The sequence below is a fragment of the Podospora pseudopauciseta genome (genome assembly GCF_035222475.1).
Source record: "Podospora pseudopauciseta strain CBS 411.78 chromosome 2 map unlocalized CBS411.78m_2, whole genome shotgun sequence".
Taxonomy (NCBI): Eukaryota; Fungi; Ascomycota; class Sordariomycetes; order Sordariales; family Podosporaceae; genus Podospora; species Podospora pseudopauciseta.
The window spans coordinates 2,110,338-2,129,981 of NW_026946663.1; the positions used below are offsets into that span (position 1 = coordinate 2,110,338).

General features: G+C 54.1%; 9 protein-coding genes across 9 annotated transcripts; 4 read left to right on the forward strand and 5 right to left on the reverse strand.

The window, feature by feature from the left end:
• Positions 1–114: 114 nt before the first annotated feature.
• On the forward strand, positions 115–2,124 carry QC763_205590 (uncharacterized protein; the record flags this gene model as incomplete). Its single annotated transcript, XM_062909598.1, has 2 exons — positions 115–1,283; positions 1,340–2,124. Exons 1-2 carry the CDS (start codon positions 947–949, stop codon positions 2,122–2,124), a joined length of 1,122 nt encoding a protein of 373 aa, XP_062768402.1. The 5' UTR covers positions 115–946.
• A 443-nt stretch (positions 2,125–2,567) lies between these two features.
• On the forward strand, positions 2,568–7,513 carry QC763_205600 (uncharacterized protein; the record flags this gene model as incomplete). The annotated part of the gene is made up of 2 exons (XM_062909599.1): positions 2,568–3,185; positions 3,255–7,513. The coding sequence occupies exons 1-2, from the start codon at positions 3,020–3,022 to the stop codon at positions 7,511–7,513; spliced, it is 4,425 nt and encodes a 1,474-aa protein (XP_062768403.1). The 5' UTR covers positions 2,568–3,019.
• Positions 7,514–7,828: 315 nt separating this feature from the next.
• On the reverse strand, positions 7,829–9,441 carry QC763_205610 (uncharacterized protein; the record flags this gene model as incomplete). Its single annotated transcript, XM_062909600.1, has 2 exons — positions 8,878–9,441; positions 7,829–8,802 (listed from the first exon to the last, which is right to left on the reverse strand). The coding sequence occupies exons 1-2, from the start codon at positions 9,167–9,169 to the stop codon at positions 7,829–7,831; spliced, it is 1,266 nt and encodes a 421-aa protein (XP_062768404.1). The 5' UTR covers positions 9,170–9,441.
• Positions 9,442–10,629: 1,188 nt separating this feature from the next.
• On the forward strand, positions 10,630–13,176 carry QC763_205620 (uncharacterized protein; the record flags this gene model as incomplete). Its single annotated transcript, XM_062909601.1, has 1 exon — positions 10,630–13,176. The coding sequence occupies one exon, from the start codon at positions 10,630–10,632 to the stop codon at positions 13,174–13,176; it is 2,547 nt and encodes an 848-aa protein (XP_062768405.1).
• Positions 13,177–14,269: 1,093 nt separating this feature from the next.
• Positions 14,270–14,509, reverse strand: QC763_205625 (uncharacterized protein; the record flags this gene model as incomplete). Its single annotated transcript, XM_062909602.1, has 1 exon — positions 14,270–14,509. One exon carries the CDS (start codon positions 14,507–14,509, stop codon positions 14,270–14,272), a length of 240 nt encoding a protein of 79 aa, XP_062768406.1.
• An 825-nt stretch (positions 14,510–15,334) lies between these two features.
• VPS55 (Vacuolar protein sorting-associated protein 55) lies at positions 15,335–15,724 on the reverse strand (the record flags this gene model as incomplete). Its single annotated transcript, XM_062909603.1, has 1 exon — positions 15,335–15,724. One exon carries the CDS (start codon positions 15,722–15,724, stop codon positions 15,335–15,337), a length of 390 nt encoding a protein of 129 aa, XP_062768407.1.
• Positions 15,725–15,859: 135 nt separating this feature from the next.
• Positions 15,860–16,472, reverse strand: QC763_0035600 (uncharacterized protein; the record flags this gene model as incomplete). The annotated part of the gene is made up of 2 exons (XM_062905563.1): positions 16,088–16,472; positions 15,860–15,906 (listed from the first exon to the last, which is right to left on the reverse strand). The coding sequence occupies exons 1-2, from the start codon at positions 16,260–16,262 to the stop codon at positions 15,860–15,862; spliced, it is 222 nt and encodes a 73-aa protein (XP_062768408.1). The 5' UTR covers positions 16,263–16,472.
• PRE5 (Proteasome subunit alpha type-6) lies at positions 16,061–17,614 on the forward strand. The gene is made up of 3 exons (XM_062909604.1): positions 16,061–16,357; positions 16,450–16,561; positions 16,638–17,614. The coding sequence occupies exons 1-3, from the start codon at positions 16,320–16,322 to the stop codon at positions 17,289–17,291; spliced, it is 804 nt and encodes a 267-aa protein (XP_062768409.1). The 5' UTR covers positions 16,061–16,319; the 3' UTR covers positions 17,292–17,614.
• QC763_205650 (uncharacterized protein) lies at positions 17,437–19,379 on the reverse strand. The gene is made up of 2 exons (XM_062909605.1): positions 18,265–19,379; positions 17,437–18,211 (listed from the first exon to the last, which is right to left on the reverse strand). The coding sequence occupies exons 1-2, from the start codon at positions 18,437–18,439 to the stop codon at positions 17,628–17,630; spliced, it is 759 nt and encodes a 252-aa protein (XP_062768410.1). The 5' UTR covers positions 18,440–19,379; the 3' UTR covers positions 17,437–17,627.
• Between the last annotated feature and the right edge of the window lie 265 nt (positions 19,380–19,644).

Sequence of the window (19,644 nt, forward strand, 5' to 3'; positions counted from 1 at the left end):
CAGACCGTTTGATGGCGGGGTTGCTCTCTGTTCATGTTTCTCCAGACATATATCCGCATGAATAGGATGAAAGATGAGCTCAAACCTTGGTGAGTTGGCTGTGATATGTGAGGCAGAGGTGTAAAGAGTGGAAGACACTCGGCGGTAAACAGCCGGAGTTTGATCTGACATCCGAGGGTTTGCTCACCTTGGTCGAGGGCATAAACGAAGCATATGCGGTAGAGGTGTGTCGTTGACCGAAAAAGTGTCATTGGAGGAAGATCAATTGTCAAGGAATTGGTAAGGGACATACTCAATCCGCAACATACAACCTACACTCCTCCAAAGGCATTGGATCTCCAAGTCACTGTTGATATGTCACCCCTGTCGATGACACCCGCTTGAGCCTCATCGTTCTCTCGGGCCCAGACATCTGCCGTGATCCACCAGCCGAAGCTTAGGCACCGTTGACTGGCAGGGATGCTAGCTATCACCACCACCACCACCACCACCACCACCACCACCAACCTGCTGGGTGGTGCTTGGTCAGGGGTATAAGTGTTCGGGTCCCTCTCCCGACCTCGGATGAGAGATATTCCCCCAAGTCGTTGGCCTTTAACTTGTCTCGTCCAGTTGCCTATCACTCCGTCACCAGTCTACAATACCCATGAGAGTGGAGCGCTAGACTTATTCGCCAACACTCCCTCCCGCCTTGTTCCTGTCGCTTATTCTACTCCAGCCGCTGATCGCCTACTATGGCCGACACTCGAAAGCCAGCCGAAGCAGGCCCGGCAAGACACTCTCACGGCGCACCATCAGCTTCGTTCCGTGCGTGTGCCCACCTTGTTTTGGAATTAGCTCTACCCCTCTGTCGCTTGTCTTTCTGCCCCGTTGTCCCGTTCCCGAACACGAGCTTCGTCCTGACCCCCACTCATCGCTCATCTCACGGTTTGAATTTCATCGTCTAATGGATCACACAGCAACCCACAACTCGCCGCGGACGTGGTTTCTCACATCCTCGCTATCACCGCTATGTATACGGTTGATCCGGTTATTACTAGCACACGGTGACTACGTGGTGGCCTGTCTACCACCGGCAGAAATCGAAAACGACGACAGAAGCGCCGAGTTCCGTGAGCTCATCAACGAATGCAAGAGCAACCGCAAAGACCGCGAAGGATGGAAAGATCGAATCAGGGGTATCCGGTGCGACGGCCGGGTAATGGGGCAGAGTGGTGCTGCCATAGCGGAAGCCGTCCAAGTCTTTGGCCGAATTGATATCTTGCTATGTTGCAAGTTTGAAGGTATCTCACCTTCCCCATCTCACCTCTCCCCATGCCCTCGCTCACAATTCCCACAGCTGTCATCGGCACGGTAGAAGAACTCTCCACCACCCCCCGGACCCGCAACCTCGTCCGCGACCAGTTTGAAACCATCTTCTTCTCCCAAGTCAACTTTATCAAAGCCGCCCTCCCCCAGTTCCGCGCTCAGCACACAGGCCACATCATCATTCTCACTAGCATCGGCGGGCATATCGGTACCCCGGGCATGTCGATCTACACCGCCGCCACCTGGGCCCTCGAAGGCTACTGCGACTCCTTGGCCTACGAAATCGCCCCCTTCAATATCAAGGTCACTGTTGTCCAACCCAACAAGGAGATCCAATCCCTCACCAACAAGATCGTCTTCGCGCCTCAGCTACCGTACTATGACTCTGATGTGAACCCAGCACCGTCGGTGAGGGAGATTTACGGGAATATGCTGAACGCCAACCCAGAGACGGCGATTGATCACCTCGTGGGAGCGGAGGAGAGGCCGGATGATATACAATATCGATATCCTAAACTGCCGGCGGCGGCGTATGACAAGCTGGTGATGGAGACGGTGCATGCCTTGACGGCCATTGGGGGGCATGAGAACCCGCCGGCGAGGCATATTGTTGGGTTTGACGGGGCGATTGCTGTGAAGGAGAAGTTGAAGACGGTGACGGAGGAGTTGGAGGATTTTGTGGAGGCGAGCGTGGCGGTGGATATTTTTGATAGTGAACTGAAGAAGGAGGCGAGGCAGGGGGGGGGAGATAGGGAGGAGGGAGGGGGTGGGCAGGGGAGGTATATGAGCGAGGATGTGCAGATAGGGATAATGTGAGTGATAACAGTGCTTGAAAAGGGAATGGTGTGTATATGGTTGGGTGTTAGATATCAAGGTAGATAAGGAAAAGCGAGGTCATGGCAGATAACTAAGTACTGTTTGGTGATTTTTTGTATTCTTATTTTTTATTTATTTTTTATTTATTTTTTATTTATTTTTTATTTATTTTTTATTTATTTTTTATTTATTTTTTATTTATTTTTTATTTATTTTTTATTTATTTTTTATTTATTTTTTATTTATTTTTTATTTATTTTTTATTTATTTTTTATTTATTTTTTATTTATTTTTTATTTATTTTTTATTTATTTTTTATTTAATTTTTTGGGGGTTTTTTTTTATTCCACGGCCGTCTAGAGCTCAGTATATAAGATGATGGAATAGCTATATACGAGGTCATGAAGATGGTCTGGTGGTCTACAGCGATCAGCCAACAAAACGTTTTTTGTTTTATTTTTCCATCAAACATTTCGACAGCTCAAAAATTGGACCCCTTTTCGATGCCCTTGAGGATTCAGGGGGCACCCGTTGGGTACAAGTCCCCCGTGGCTGAAAATAGCGGGCCAATTATAGCGACCATAGCTCCACCAAGGTCACACCTCCCCGCCGTGGCACGAACCTAGCGGCCCACAGCCCCCCATTGGCATGGGCTGGCATCGCATTGCATGTCATTAAAACAAGTCCACCCCAGGCAGGCATCGACAAGGCCCAAAATCAGGAGCTCTCTTTTCCTTACGTCAACTTTGAGGTCGGTCAGCTGTGTTCACGTCCACGGACATACCTATCTATCACGACGAACGCACTGTACTCGACACGACCGACCCCTACAGCTCCGAAACACACCTCTCGACAAACAGGAGCTCCTCGACATGTCCCTGCCCCCTTCGCCATCATGACTCTCGATCCCTTCATACCCATCGCCCCGGCTAGGATAAAAGTGCTGGTGCTGCCCATCGGCCACATCAAACGGGAGCGCTTCACCGCCTTCCTCAACCGCCTCAATGAAGAGCACATTGTCCACCTCCGGGACGTCACGCCCGACAGCCGGCCTCACAGAAGTAGGCGCACTCTCCATACTCTCTCCGCGCCATGGCACAACCAACTAATGTGATGTTTTCCCTATTCAGACATGTTCTCCCCCCTGGCCTTCCCGGGAGGCGCAATGTTCTACGAGCTCATGACCCACCAGCCCTCCCCTTCCCATCTCGCCCTCTCCCCCTTCGACCTCTGGCGCGAACAGCTAGCCGTGATCGCCATTGCCGACGGCACAGAGCTAGGCGCCTCAGTCTTCAACAAACGCCACTCCGGCGCCGGCGGCCGAACGGTAGAAGAAACCAACATCCGAACCCTCTACCAAGACCTCGAAAACCTCCGAGACCAATACCCAAAGATGCTCGCCCACCAGGTCCTCATCTTTGACTACCTCCCCGCCGGGGAGAACCCGATCCCCATCCCAGAAGGGATAATCACCATCCCCCCACCCGACAAGCTCAAGCGCACAACCATAAAGACGGTCATGTGCGACGTGTCCTCCATCATCCTCGCCGAGATGACCACCCTGGCCAAATCTTTTGAGGGGCTATCCCACATCGACTCACCCGGTGTTCACTCTTCGGCTGTCCACGACAGGATGAACGGTTTGGTGGGACAGGATGGGATGGCCAGGAGGAACTCGCAGTTTGCCCTCCCCGGCGGCAGCCGGTCCGTCTCGGCGACCGCTCTGGCAGATCGCGGCCACCACGCGCGCATGTCGATGCCTCCTGTTTCGTCCTCCAAAACGGCGTCTTTTGGCGGCGGCGGCGGGTCGAGTAGTTCTACGCCGTCGGTGAGGCCTACTACTCCTATAAGCGGGAACAAACCACTTCCCAACCCGCCGCTCTACACGTTTGACAATATCATTGGTCCCGCCTCTTCGGACCAACCACCAGCACGATCCGACCCAACCGATAGCTTTAGCAGTCATGACAAAGTTTCTGTCCAAGGTTTTGGCTCGGGGGGTATGGACGCGAGGATGAGGTCCAAGTCTCGGTGTCGTATCCAGGTTGTCATCGGGAGTTTGTACCTCCAATCCGGCCTCTGGTCCAACGCGCTGAAGGAGCTGACCGAGGCGGCCACGGTGGCCAAGTCGATCAACGATCATGTCTGGCACGGGAAAGCGCTGGAGTTGTGTCTAGTCTGTCTGTTGTTGCTTGGATGGGCGGGGATAGAGTTTGCGATCCCTAGCGTGCTGCTCCCTCCGGGTGACAAAGGGAGCGGGATAGCGCAGCAGATCAACGAGGCGGAGGCAAAAGACCCGAGGCAGGAGAAATGGCTGAGGCATCTGCAATGTTACATGCCCGAGGTGGTGGAGAGGATACTGGGGTTGTACTCGAGGCTGACGGCCGAGTGTTTGCCGCCTGTGCCGTGGAGCGAGGCGGTGGTGAGGTTTGCGAGGATGTTGACTGCGCTGCACGTGGCTGGGGGGAGGTTGGGGGGGGAGAGCTTGGGGATGATGGTTTTGGGGGTGGAGGAGGGGGAGGGAGAGGGGAAGGGAAAGGGGAAGAGGTTGCTAACCACGAGTCCGAGGTTTACGGTGAACCCGACGAGGACGGTGATTGTGCAGATGGTTTTCAGGGCTTTTCCTGCCAGTGCGGCGAGCGAGTTGCTGATGACTGTGGATCGGGTGACGATTCTGAGCGGGATTGCGAGTGTGCTTGGGATGTTGGGGTTTCAGAGGAAGAAAGCGATGGTGATGAGGGAGTTGGTCAGTGTGCTGATTGGGGGGCTGGTGGAGGCTAGGACGAGGGGGGCGGCGGACGTGGGGATCCATCCGGCGGCTGGGCTGGTTGGGTTGAATGGGATGAATGGGGGGGCGGGGGGTGGTGGTGGGAGTGGTGCGGGTGCGTTGGATTTGGCAGAGGGGGATGTTGAGAGGGGGATTGACGAGTTTTTGGGGGTGTTGCTGAGGACGTATGGGGCTGTGGGGGATGTGGGACAGGCTGGGAAGGCGAGGGAGAGCATGCAGGTTGCCATGACGGATGATGATGAGAAGACTACGACGACGAGGGACACGAGGGATACCGACTTGGAGGTTGTGGCGAGGATTCAGAGGCAGTCGGCCGCGAGGTTTTTCGGCATGCAGACTGTCAAGTTGAATATCCTGAGGTCGTGCATCAACTTGAGCGAGGCCTTGCCTGACTTTGCGGGAGTGTTGAAATACTCGAGCGATCTTTTGAGGACGGCGGGAAGTGGGATTGCGCCTGGTCCGAGGAGGGAGGATGCTTATCCTGCGATATCGAGGGAGGAACAGGTTCGTCTGATGACCAATATTCTCAAGACGTCGAACTTGTCCAAGAGGATGGGCATTGGCGAGCTGGCGGCTGAGTACTGGGACGAGTTTCTGCTCAGAGGCATAAAGCTGGAACCTTTGCCTGTCACGAGAACGCCGGTTGCGCACGCCAAAACGGTCTTGCCTGGAGCGGCGACTGCTCGGGCTTCGCAGGATGTGGACCCATTTATTTACAATCCCTTTTTGAAGCGACCGGACACTGCCATGGTTGAGTCGACGTTGGTTGCTGGTGAGCCAGCCACCTTTCGGCTGACACTCCAGAACCCTTTTGAAATGGAGGTGGACATTGAAAGTGTTCGTCTCGACACGGAAGGGGCCGATTTTGAATCAGGTGTCGAGCACACTGTTATTGGACCCTATCGGACGCAAATCTTGAGAATATCCGGCACACCAAAAGCTGGCGGGACCGTCAAGGTTACGGGCGCGGTGATCAAAGTGAGAGGCTGCCGGGAGAGGCGGTTTCCCATTTTTGTTGAGCCTTGGGCTCCTGACAATGAAGTCAGAACAAAAGCTTCTGGGATCACTGCCCTTGAGGCGAACATGGTTGCCGTGTCACCGGCTGTCGAGCGTTTGAAGCCCTACAACTTTGACCTCAAGGTCATCTCTCCACAGCCTACTGTGGTAGTCAAGTCGTCTACCCTCCCTCAGTCCTCGGTGATGATCTTGGAAGGGGAAAGGCAGCGGTTTTCAGTCACCTTGCAAAACCTGTCACCTGACACTCCCGTTGATTTTCTTTTGTTTTCTTTCAAAGATTCGACACAGGAACCCCTTCAAACAGCACTCAACAGCCGCGATGCCACGGCCACGGAGCTCTACGAGTATGAGCTCATCCTGGCCAAGAAACAGGCGCTCCGTCTCCGCAACCGTGCCCGCAACGACCGGTTTATCGCCCCCGGCCAAACAGCCACATTTGACTTTGAAATCTTGGGCAAACCTGGTCTGACGCACGGTCTGATCCAGGTCGACTACGCGCACTTGGGTGTGCCCCCGGATGAGATCGCCGAGCAGTTTTACACCCGCCAAGTCTCGATGGAGCTGACTGTGACGGTCAACGCCAGTGTTGACATCAGCCGGGTGGACGTTATACCGTTGAATAGCTCCATCCCCGAGTCGCTTTGGACCAAATCCCGGGAGAACACAACCCAACTCCTCACCCCGGAAACGCACTGCCTCTTGCTCCTGGATCTAAGGAACTCCTGGCCGAGCCAGATGACGGTGTCGTTATCATCAGGCGGCGGGGAGAATGACAGGCCGATCGGCATGGAAGAACATATACTGCCGGGTAACACCACCCGTCTTGTCCTGCCCATCAGGAGGGTTTATCTCGAAGACCCCCACGCTTTCATCCCGGCGCTCAACCCCTCTCGCCAGAGGCAGTTTGTGGTTTCGACCAAGATTTCCCCCGAAGCCGAAAAAGCAAGCCGCGAAGCGTTTTGGTATCGGGAAAAAGTCCTTGATTCGCTCCGGGGGACGTGGAAGACTTTTACGGGCAAGACGAGAGAGGGGGAGATTAGCTTTAGGGGGATGAGGTTCAACAGCAAGATGGTCGATGTGATCAGAGTTGATGAGGTTGACATTGATATCTCCCTCTCTGGGTCGGGGGAAAGGGAGGGGGGGAAGGAGGGGAAGGCATACGTCGACGAGTTTCTGGAGCTCAAAGTAAGGGTTGTCAACCGGGGGAAAAGGCCGGTGTTGGGATTGTTGAGGCTCATGCCTGTGCTTTGCCATCGGCCGTTTAATGTCTCTTTGGATTTTACGAGGAAGATGGCAAAGTTTGCGTGGAATGGGAACTTGCAGTTTCCGATTGGACGGGTGGAGGGGGATGGCGGGGTGAGGGAGGTGAGCATGGGGGTTACGGTTTTGTGCAGGGGGGCGTTTGAGATTGGGGGGAGTGTGGAGGAGATTGTGCCGTATGTGGAGGAGGAAAACGGGGAGGGGAAGAAGGAGGTGGAGGATTTTGGGTTGATGGTTGCCGGCGGGAGGAGGAGGAGGGAGAGGAGGGTTTGGCATGCTAGGAGGGGGTGTAGAGTTGTTGTGAGGGATCGGCCTGAGGAGTAAAGGGGGTGTAAACAGAGGTTGGGTGGTGCGTATATATATATATATGTATATATAATATTCAGTATCGACAAGTACCACGTTTTTAGTCATGAGGAATGAAAAAGTGAGGGATTAGCTTGTATGATTTCACTATTGTTGTTGCCCCCGCCTCTGATGGAGAGCATCATGCTATTTCCACAGCAGTCCAGGTTCTATCCTACTCTTGTTCATCCCACCCTATTATCCCAACCAACAAAAAAAAAAAAAAAAAAAAAAACGCCATGCTAATTCAATTTTCCCAAAAACACCAAAATTATAACCAACAACCCCATGTCCTTACATAACCCCACAACTCCCCCTCACCACCTCAGGCACCACATCCTCCAGCTTCGGCACCGCCATCGCAGTATGATACCACTCCAAATGCTCCCTAAACTCCTCCACGCTCCCAAACCCCTTGTCGTCCATCACATACTTCATCTCCCCCGAGTCCTCCCCCTCGTCCAAATAAGTGTCCTCTTCACAGTAGGGACATACAATCCCCGCCTGCCACTCCCCCGGCTCGGGGGGCATGTGATTCGCTATCGCCAACGGCGCAAACACCAGTGTCTTTGGCTCGTTGGCTGTGCATGACAGCCCGGAGGCTTGCCAGTGGGGGTAGCCATTGTTGACCGTTTTGGAGTCGTATGCTGGAGATAATGGGTCTGGTGGGGGTTGTTGGGGGAGGGTAGATCTGACAGAGGGCATGGTGCGGAGGTCGGGCCAGACGAGGTAGCCGTTGCAAAAGTCGCAGATGAAGGCTGCGTCGTTGAAGGGGGACTCGGAGGGGTTGCCGCTGTTGAGGCGCTGGAACCGGCCGATTTGGTTGCATTTTGGGACGAGGGATTCGAGGGAGGGGGGGCGGCGGAGGGGGTGGTGTTTGGTGGTGATCTGGGGCATGGTACTGTCCGGGGAGGTGGGGGATTGGATGTTGTGATCTGGGCGTTGGTGATGATGGGATTGTTGCTGCTGCTGCTGCCAGGGCGGCAGGGCTTCTCTCTGCTTTTGGAGGCGTAACCTTTCTGCTTCGTTTCGTTTCTGGAGACGGTATACTTGTGTTGCGCCGAGGCAGCGGGGGGTGGGCTGTTCTGCTATCAGGGAGATTCGTCGGGCGGCGCGGCATTGGGCGCGGTGGAGGTCTTTTCGGAGGGAGGAGGTGTCGCGCGCCCAGATGGGGTTTATCGGGCCGCCTTGACGGGCCCAGGATTTGAGGTTTTCGTAGTGTTCTTGGAACTGGGCGAGGAGGAGGCGGAGTTCGTTGAGGGATTCGGCTGTGAAAGGAGGGCATGGCTAGTTAGGATATCTTAGGGGAAGAGATGTGGGGAGGAAGAGACACAAGAACATACGTATCCTGTCGTTCTCGTAGTAGAACTGGCCGCGCACCAACTGTCCCATTTCCTGAAAGTCCTTCTTTGCCTCGTCGAGTGCGTCCTCCAACGCGCGCGTTTGTTCGAACTCGTCGGGTCCCCAGTGGCGCTTGTCGGCAAACATGAATAGTCGCAGCGCATCTGTCAGACATGTCCCAATGGCGGCCAGAAGAGAGCCGACTGTGTCTGAACTTGCCCCTCCTGCGCGCTCCCCGTGAAAGCCACTGACAACGCTGCTCTTGCGGCTGCTGCCGCCGGCAGCGTTACTCATCTCTTGCTCGCCCACTTATGTCTGGCCAGTTCGACTTTTCAATCTTTGCGCCGGTGAACTATTGGAAGTGTTGAAGGAGGTTCGGTTCGTCGTCACAAGCCGGGACTTTGTGCTGGTTGCGCCAGGTCCCTGTCAGCAGTTTGCCGAACGGGACTTGGGCCCGTGATATATTGTTTAAGTAAGACTGGTTCGTCCGAAACAAACAAACACCTTTCCTTCTTCTACTATCTTCCACCGAGTCTTGTCGGGGTCTTGTTGAGGTCTTGTCCAACGCGCCGGGTGCCGGGTGCCGGGTGCCGGGTGCCGGGAATGATGTCGATTTATGGGGTCCCTTGTAGAGGGTCCTCTCTAGGGGGGAGGGGGGGGTTGCTTAAGGTTGGCTTGGCAGTGGGCACCGGCAGGGAAGCAGCAGTCTAGTTCGGCGGCCTCGGACGCTAAGATAAGCGATAAGATTTCGTGATGCTGATGGCGGGGGTCGTGTTTTCTCGTGTTGTGAGTTACAGTGTTTCTGCTTTGGTCAGGAACAAGAGATGATGGTCTTTATTAGGGAGCTGGAGTTGAAGAAGCGAGTTGAACAGCTGACTGTGGCTCCATGCAGACAGTAAACGCCATCACAGACCCAACTGCACCTATCGTTGGACCGCATGCTATGTAGAGACAGGTGCATAGTAAGTAGTGCGTAGCTTACTGCGGCATGGGTTTAAAAGGGGAATGCCATGCGTATTTTTGCCATTAGCATTGTCCAATTATTTCTCAACCCACCTTCGACCCCCCCTCGCTGTGCCGTACCTGAGGCCGATCAGCAACCTCAGCCCTACGAGACGAGGCTCGAGATGTTTATATCCGTGACAGCACTGCGGATCAAGAACATCTTAACGGAGTATTTGTACATTAGTTCCTGGCACCCAAAATAGCTCGGGCCCTGTCGCGACATCTCAGCTATGTATTCGAGTTTGTCATGTCGTAGCGAAAGCGGAGGTAAGAAGACGGTCGGAGACATGTGTGGGTTAGGGTTGTGGGCGCGTAAGACCCGGGCCCAGACCGGAGTATTCAGAATTCCTTGTGACAAACTAAAGAGGAAAAAAAAAAAAGAAAAGGTCCCATTGATGGGTTGAGACTTCTCGGCATCTCATACTTCTTTGCCACCTGCCAAATTATCTTGATCTTTTTTTTTCCTTTTTCTAAATCAGTTTTCCTTGCCGGTCCCTGCAGTATGACTTCATAATTTCAGTTTATTTCTTCTCTTCGTGCATCTGCTGGGCGATATACTTCAGAGTCGGTCCCACGATTTTCTCGGCTCGGTTTCACTCGCTTATCATTCAACTCTTCGGCGGTTTATGAGCGGTTAAACCCGGCCATTCGGTATCAGTCGCTCATTGGAGGGAATAGCTTCAAAAGAAACCCAAATCTGAGGCAGGAAAAGAGGAAGAGGAGGATAGGGTAAGCGGAAATAAGTGAAGATGCAGCCACGACAGCAGCAGCTTCCACGAAAGCGGATCCTTTTCCTGGACGCCTACGACTCGTTCTCCAACAACATCACGTCGTTGCTGCAGACCCTCTTGGATGTTGAGGTTTCGGTCTTGCATATCGACTCGCCATCGCTTTTTCCTTTGGGCATTGATTCAACACCGGATGAGGAGGCCAAGTCGAGATTTGTCAAGGAGCTTGCCAGATATGATGCCGTTGTTTGTGGACCAGGTCCGGGCAATCCGGGCAACCAGCGGGATGTTGGCGTTATGAGGTTTATTTGGGAATTGGAGGAGGGGAATGTCCTGCCAGTGCTTGGAATCTGCTTGGGCTTTCAGAGCCTCGTCAATTCTTGCCAGGGAGGTCAGGTCAAGAGACTGAGAAGGGGGTTGCATGGTATGGTCAGAACAATCATCCACCGTATGGACTCAGTTGCGCCGGTGGAGGGTGACATTTTTGCCGGGGTGAACGGGTTCAAGGCAACGCTGTATCACAGCTTGTGTGGCCATATTGGACAGGAGGGCATCGACCAACAAGAATGGGAGGAAGCTCGGTGGCAGCCTCAGGACCGCTGCCCTGAGTTGTTGCCGCTGGCCTGGGTGGAGGAGCAGCGTGAAGAGGGCGAGGGTTTCGAAGCTGGAACGGAAAGAATCCTCATGGCTGTCAAGCACAGGACCAAGCCGTTCTGGGGTGTGCAATATCATCCCGAGTCGGTGTGCACAGAAGAGGAGGGCAACAAGATCATTGTTAACTGGTTCGAGGAAGCGCTCGGGTGGAATCAAAAACACAAGAGGACGACCCTGGTGGATGGACACAACCTGGCAGAGGCTGCCATCAAGCCGAGCCTGCTCTCTCAGCTCACACCGTCAGGAGAGCCTAGGGCTTCGGGGCAGTGGTGGGAGAAGTTTGAGTCTGACCCAGTTTTGCGCTCTGTCTCGGTGCCCTTGCCTCGCGGCATTCCGGTCCCGGATATCGTAGAGGCAGTTGATCCCGATGCCTCTGAGCGGATCATCCTGGACTCGGCCAACGCGGCACCTGCCAAATCGAATGCTGATGTCCGCGGCAGATACAGTATTATTGCGGCTGGTCTGGACGAAGCCCTGCGTCTTGAATACCACGCCGGCGATGACTATGCCACCACCAAGCTCAAGGCTGTTGGGGGAATGTCAGTCAACTTGTCACAGCAGGTTCCGATTGCCAGATATGGCAGCATCTGGGCTCTGATTGCAGCCTTCCAAGACGCAAGACATATCGACGTCGAAGGGCCCGAGACGACCCCTTTTCTGGGAGGTTTTATGGGATACGTTACCTACGAGCAGGGGCTCATGGACATTGGCATCAATCTCGACCATCCTCGCCCCCACCATCGACCAGACGTCTGCCTGAGCTGGATCACCAAGAGCATCGTCATTGACCACCTCGCCGGCGTCGTCCACGTGCAACACCTCCGCTCTAGCGGCTCAGAGGAAGACACCTGGCTAGAGAAAACAACCGGCAAACTCCTCACCCTCCAAAACACCCAACGCCGACCGTCCTTCAACTCCAAAAAAGACAACACTCAACTCCCCCAAACCCCCACCAAACGCCGCCCATCCCGCAGCACCACCTCCATCCAAACCCCCTTGACAAAAGAGTACGAGGACAAGGTCCGGCTCTGCCAAGAACACATCGCCGCGGGGGAGTCGTATGAACTCTGCCTGACAGACCAAACAACCATCACCCGTCCCCTCAGCGATGTCCAACCACCCCTATCACCTACACAACCCAAACACCCCCGCCTCTCCTCTTCCCCCGCCACCCGGCCCAACTCCTGGTCCTTGTTCAAACACCTCCGCACCCGCCAACCCGCCCCCTTCGCGTCCTACCTCCGCCTCCACCCGGCAACCCTCGTCTCCGCCTCCCCCGAGCGTTTCCTAACCTACGACCGTCAAGGGAAATGTTCCATGCGTCCGATGAAAGGCACAGTCCGCAAGTCGGACATTTGCTCCACCCTCTCCCAAGCAGAGAACATCCTCCACGTCCCCAAAGAGGAGGCGGAAAACCTCATGATTGTTGATTTAGTTCGTCACGACTTGCACTCCATCTGCGGAGCGGGGAATGTGACTGTGCGGGATCTGCTAAAGGTGGAGGAGTATCAATCTGTGTTCCAGATGATCACGGTTGTTGAAGGGCAGTTGCCTAGACAGGGGGGGTATGGTGGGTTGGATGCGCTGGCGAGGGCGCTGCCGCCGGGGAGTATGACGGGGGCGCCGAAGAGGAGGAGTTGTGAGATACTCAGGGGGGTGGAAGGGGGGAGGGAGAGGGGGTTGTATTCGGGGGTTGTGGGGTATCATTGTGTTAGCGGACGGGGGGATTGGAGTGTTACGATCAGGAGTTTGTTTAGGTGGGATGATGAGGTGGGGAGGGAGGGGGGAGAGGAGGAGGTTTGGAGGATTGGGGCCGGGGGTGCGGTTACGATACTGAGCACGGAGGTGGGGGAGAGGGAGGAGATGTTTACCAAGTTGGCGGGGCCGTTGAGGGTTTTTGGGGAGGTTTGTTAAGGGGGTGGTAGGTTGAAGGATGGGATAGATGTGCAAATGCAGAGCACACTCAACGTGTGTCTGGTGGTTTGGCAGGTTTCGGGAAAAACAGGGCATCTGGTTTTCAACATGGGCATGTCGGCGCGGGCGTTTTCATTTCTTTTTGTAGTATTATCCAATGATGTATATGGTAGACTCAACGATGCAAAACTTTGAAGGTAAGGAAGCAATGCTTTAACGCACTGTTTCGGTGTGGTGTGCGGGCAGAGAGGATAGATATGGTCAGAGATACACAACCTCTAAACGGCTTTTATCAACCACCATTGCTTCCTTTTTAGAGCTCACGCCTTTGAGAGTCAAGTGGATTGGTCTTACTGTTGACATTTTGTTCCAGCTATAATCCGTCAACCTAGTAGTCTACACTGTCACAACCTGACCTTGCGAACCCAACATTCGGCTCTGGTCCACAGCCGGCTTTTTTCTTGCACAAGAGGTATGCGCCCGACTTGTGTCGAAGTGCTGGTTGGCCTAGCTCGTTTGCGGGTATGTAGCTGAATACACCGAGTGCCCACTCCATTTTCGACGGATCAATCGTTGGCATCAGCTTGGTAACAACATGACCGATGTTCTGGTAAAACTACAGCTAACAGCATGTGAGGACGAGGTCGTACGAGGTAGCACCTGAGCCCATAACACAAATATGTTTTCGTAGTTTCATGGGAAGTATGAGAAGCTGGACTTGCAATCCGCGGCTTGTCATTGCCATGTCCAGTCCTTCCGTTGACCAGAGATAATCGTCGTGTGGGAAGCCACAGAGGTAGGCAATGGGCGAGTGCGGCATGGCATTGGAATTATGTAAGTCTGCCGCGCCACCGCACCAGTTCAAGACCGACGAGTCGCCGCTGGCCAGCATGATGGCCTCGACAAGGCGACAGAAGGCTCTGTCGCCTCCTTCACCGTACAAGGGCTGCCAGTTGCTGTCGTAAAACTTGATCGCAGTCGGCGCGAGCAGCTCTTGAACCGTCCACCCTCGCCGAAACCACTCGTCTTCGTAGATCTTCTCCAGCTTGACACTCTGAGCAAGATGCACACAACACACTGTCGCGCTCCGGTATCACTTGAACATGGACTGGATGAGCTCGTGGAGCTCGGAAGAGCTTCTCTTGTCGATGCAGCAGGTGTCGGACCAGACAAACTCACTGCGAGAAACCTCGCAAAAGTTCCGAAGTTTTTGGTAGCCTGCCGTGCTGGCGGCTGTTCCGTCCATCATGTCCTTGAAGCTGGGCTCCCCCTCGAGCAGCCACCTGTGGGAGAGCATGTCATATTTCACCACCGTCTGCAGGTAAGCCTGCATGCGCGGCTTGGTCGAGGAGGTATGTTCACTGAATTCCAGGGTGACGGGATTTGTTCTCAACCTCCTGACACGGGGAAGGTAATGTTGCTGCACGAAAGCTCGATCAACGAGCCGCATCTCTTTGACATATACGAAACGGATGGGGATACCATTTTGGACATAGTCAAGGAATTCCTTCTCAATTCTATCAAAGAATATCTTTTCCTCCACGGTCAAGTCCATGACCAGGGATATGTTGCTCGAGATTATGAAACTTATTTGAACATGTTTGTAGTGTTTGAAGCGGGGAGGCTGGGCTGCCCAAGTATTTCAAGATGTGAACGCGAGGCTGGGCAATGTACGAGCGGGCAGAGGTGATTTGGCTGTTGGTAATCATCCTGGTAAGGCCCACCCAGCCTTGGTAGAATATGGATGGCTCTGTCCAGGCCATGGGTTTCCAAACAAGGCAAAAAGACTCGCCAGCATTGCTTCCTTGAAACATATCAAAACAACAAGAATATTGAGAGAAAATACCTTGATTTATCCCTCCTAACCTCAGTCCCAACTTTCCAAAGACTATCAACCGAAAAAAACAAATCCCACACACCATTCTGTCGTTCCCACCTTCGCTACCTGCCCCATCCTCCCATGACATGATTGCATACCTTTCGTCGAACACCGGTAATTGTACAAAAATCAAAATAATGGATAAAACAAGCTCCAACACCATCGCCTTTCCCTATTCCTCATCATAAAGTTACCCCCATCATCGTCAATCTCCCGAACCCTCCATCCGCTCATGGGTATCCTTCTCCCCATCACTCATTCACGAATCACCCCTTCCCCCTAAAACTCCTGCTCCTCCTGAAAAAACTGTCCAAAACTTATAATCGTCCCATAAATCAACAACCCACCCACAATGCTCATCACCGCCGCTGCCGTGGCGATAATCCCGCTATGCGCCAGCACCACCGGGAGCGCGATGCCCATCACGACCAAGAACCCGGTGCAGAACCGGCCCAGGTCGAGGATGGCGGCGCCCGAGCTCTCGACAAAGTCGTCGGGGTTGGCGCAGTGGGAGCATATCCAGTTGGGCACCGGGGCGAGGACGTAGGTGGCGACGACGAGGAGGGGGTGGTATTTGGAGTAGAGCGCGCAGGAGAGGATGACGAGGAGGAAGCCGAGGGCGAGGACGAAGGAGAGGGCTATGATTGTTTTTAGGCCGGCGGTGGGCATTGTAACGGTTGGTTGGCTGAGGTGTGAGGCGGGGGGGCTGGGGGTTGGGGTGTGTTGAGCGAGTGTATGTGTCGTTGCGATGGGATGACTGATTATGACCTGGCTGATACTAACAGGCCGTATCTCGAGTCGGTATCACTGGGTGCGGTCGTGTGCGATGACGGTGGCGTCAGAGTTGGAAGCTGTCTACGTGTGTTGGAGCTTGCTTGCGTTCTTGCCTGTGACCTGTGACGCCGACGCCGCGGACGGCTGGGTAGGTCAGCCTTGGCGGGCTCCCCTGTGCGGCTGGCAGGCGCTAACCCTGAATAAGACTAGTTCAGTATAAACCAAGGCCCGTGCTTTCCCCAAAAGCGGATAACGTACCTCTGCGGCAGGCGACGACGAAGCTAGGAGCTGCCTGGGGGAGTTGCTGAGGTAGCTGGGTAGGAGCTCGACCATCAACCACAAACACCGCCTTACCACACTGCAACTTGACGACTAGACCACAACCACTTTCTCTACCACCTTGATACCAAATCGAACCGTCAGGGTTGATCATCGAGACTTGAACTGCACCTCGGATCAGACAAACAGCACAGTCGAACAGGCCGCCACCATGTTCAGGAACAACTATGACAACGACTCGGTCACATTGTAAGTTGCTTGCTTGCTATTGCTGCTGCGACTCGGGGCATCCCACCTTTTTGGTCAACATCGCTGACTGACACACTCTCTCACCAACCCAGCTCCCCACAGGGGCGGATATTCCAGGTCGAGTATGCAGCCGAAGCAGTTAAGCAGGGTTCAGTCGTAGTAGGAATCGCCAGCAAAACACACGCCGTCCTCGTAGCGATCAAGGTGCGTCCCCCCCCACCTTTTAAATAACACTTATCACATCTAACACTTCATGTCCTCCGCCTCCCCCCCTCCCCAGCGCAACGCAGAAGAACTCTCCTCGTACCAAAAGAAACTCTTCCCCATCGACGAGCACGTCGGCATCGCCATCGCCGGCCTCACCTCGGACGCCCGCGTCCTCTCCAACTTTATGAAGCAGCAATGCCTCGGACACCGCCTCACCTACTCCCGCCACATGCCCATCCGCTCCCTCGTCGACATGATCGGTTCCAAAGCCCAGATCAACACGCAGCACTACGGAAAGCGCCCCTACGGCGTTGGTCTCCTCGTCGCCGGCGTGGACGATTCCGGCCCTCACCTCTTTGAATTTCAACCGTCGGGTATGACGGAGGAGATGATTGCATTTGCCATTGGTGCCAGGTCCCAGATGGCGAGGACGTATCTCGAGAGAAACCTGGACAAGTTCAAGACCAGCACACGGGAGGAGCTGATTGAGCATGGGTTGAGGGCGCTGAAGGAGAGTTTGGTGCAGGATAGGGAGTTGACGGTGGAGAATACCAGTGTGGGTGTGGTGGGCTATGTCAAGGAGACGAAGAAGACGGAGCCGTTTCAGGTGTTTGATGGGCACGAGGTGCAGAGGTATTTGGAGCTGGTGGCGGATGATAAGAAGGAGGGGGGGCCTCAGGCGGCGACGGTGGAGGATGAGAGCACGGCGATGGATGTTGATGCGTAGAGAGCAATAATGGCCGAGTTATTGTATGGAGGAATCCTGGAGCACTGAGGGAGGTCAGTCCGGAGTTCTTTGCTCGGTTGTTGGTGCAGATGCAAATGCAGTTGTTGCAGTCGATTGCGCAGATGGAAATTGATGACCCTTTGTGGGTCGGGCTTTGTGATTATTATGCAGGCCCAGCGCTTTGGAAGAGATAGAGAAAGCACTTCTGAGCATGAAAAGCTACATCAGAGTCTGAGATGGGTCACTGATTTCGCCTTAGCGAAAGGAGTCTTGATTTATGATGTTTTTGTTTTCTGGCCATTCCATCTAGTTTTCTCCGTCCATCTACCACATTCCCTATTGCGAGCTCCAGTTCAACTTGAGCGCCGCGTCTGACACCTTGTACTCTTCCAACGCCCTGATCGCCTCCTCTGCTGTCTTGGCCTCGACAAGGATGTTCTTGTTCCCACCGTGGATAAACCCCTCTTCTACGCTCTTGTTGATCCACTGCCTGATGCCATCGTAGAAACCGTTGATGTTGAGAATGACGATCCCCTTGTTGTGAATGCCCAGCTGGTTCCACGTCATGGTCTCAAACAGCTCCTCCAAGGTACCGTACCCGCCTGCCAGGGCGACGAAACCGGAGCCTGGGCCACCGTCGAGGACCTCTTGGGCCATGAGGCGTTTTCGGGTGTGCATGTCGGGGACGATGGTTGTCCGGCCGAAGACTGTCTCTTCCGGGACTGTCAGGGAGGAGGTGGAGGAGGTATGGGGACGGGAGGAAGGGTTGGACGGGTCGGGGATGGTGGAGGAGTAGTTTGCGTCGCGCTCGTAGCGGACGAGGGCTTCGGGGATTATGCCGTGGACTGAGTCCGGCCCGGAGAGGGAGACGAGGGTACGGGCTACTTCGCCCATTAGGCCTACTGTGCCGCCTCCGTAGACTGGGGATTTGTTGTTAGGACTGGAAAGAGTCAAAGGGAGGCGGGGGAGGTACCTAGTTGGATGTTGTTTTTGGCCATTTCTCTTGCGAGTGAGCGGGCGGCTTCGACGTAGATGGGGTTGAAGCCTGGGGAGGCGCCGCAGTAGACGCAGATTTTTGTGCGCTTGGGGGAGGTTACGTTGTTGTTGTTGTTGTTGCTGTTGTTGTTGTTGGCGCCGCCTGATTCCATGATGGGCGAGTTGTGGTGTTTACGAGGAGATTTGTTGGTGGTAAGGCGCAAAGAAGATTAGATGGGACGGCGGGCTGGTATGGAAGGGGTGGTGTATACAAGTCCAACTGTGAGCTGTCGTCTGAGTCACTCGGGATAAGCAAGTTGACTGGAAGCAACCTGGAGGATTTATTATGCGCTTCTGGGAAAGAGTCCGAGGATCCCCTGGTTGATGACGCTCGGCGAACCTCTAAACAAGGGCAGCTGCTGGTGAGAGTAGTGGAGTTGGTTCTTATTTAAACGAATTGGAATCGCAAGACAAGATATAGAAGGTGGTAGTCAAAGGGAGGCTCAGTGAGATTTTCGTCGAGGTGTAGATAATAGACCAGAGCAAAGCACCGTTCTTGGAAACTAGGAAGAAATGAACAGCGAGACTGGGATGATACTTATATATGTTTGAACATGAGAGACACAACTCGGTCGACATGGACCTGAAAGGCGACTCGCGGGATTGAACGACCTGTTGGCCGTGAACGTGGACCTTTGATGAAGCCAGATGTGGGCCAGATGTATGACATAACGGCGGCTCGTCTTTGACGAATCGAACAGCGCCGAACACCACATGAGCTTCACAAGGCCAAATCATGGGATTGGGAATCCCCCAATATAGAGATAAAATGGCCAAACGTGGCAGTCACGAGATGGCACCGTTGTCCTATCAAACTTGATGCTAGTTTTGTCGTTGTACAGTGATTCGTCGGGTCCCAGACTACCTCAACTTACTTGTCTTCACAAGCCTTCATCGATGAATGGAGGGGTTCAATGGCCGGTGGAGGGGCGGGCGGTGCCGTGGGGCAAGATTCAGGCGGTGAGAGCTTCCCTTGGTCTGTGCATAAGCTTTCCAGACAGGCAGTTGATGGCCCCACTTTATTTTGGCGATACAAATTGTGGCTGACTCAATTGCAGCGAACTCTCACTCTCTTTCTTTTTTTCTTCTGCGTGAAGCCTCGTCCTCTTCAACGCTGCGTTTCTATGCGACAAACGGAAAGTCTTGTTCACACACTACTTTCGACCTCTTCGGAGGATCCTTTACGCATATGAGAAATTCGGAGAATCTGCTTCACACCAGTTCGTCCGTCCCACAGCCTTCCTTGGAGGGTTATGTCGATGGGTCGCGAGCTCTGCCGGTGACGGCTTGACGCAACTCTGCGTCTGTAATTGGCATC

Coding starts and splice junctions, on each gene's coding strand:
- QC763_205650 (XM_062909605.1), bottom strand. CDS start 18,439: ATGGAATCAGGCGGCGCCAACAACAACAACAGCAACAACAACAACAAC. Junction 18,212..18,264: donor CAAAAACAACATCCAACTAG/GTACCTCCCCCG, acceptor ACAAATCCCCAG/TCTACGGAGGCGGCACAGTA.
- PRE5 (XM_062909604.1), top strand. CDS start 16,320: ATGTTCAGGAACAACTATGACAACGACTCGGTCACATT. Junction 16,358..16,449: donor GACAACGACTCGGTCACATT/GTAAGTTGCTTG, acceptor TCACCAACCCAG/CTCCCCACAGGGGCGGATAT. Junction 16,562..16,637: donor CCGTCCTCGTAGCGATCAAG/GTGCGTCCCCCC, acceptor CCCCCTCCCCAG/CGCAACGCAGAAGAACTCTC.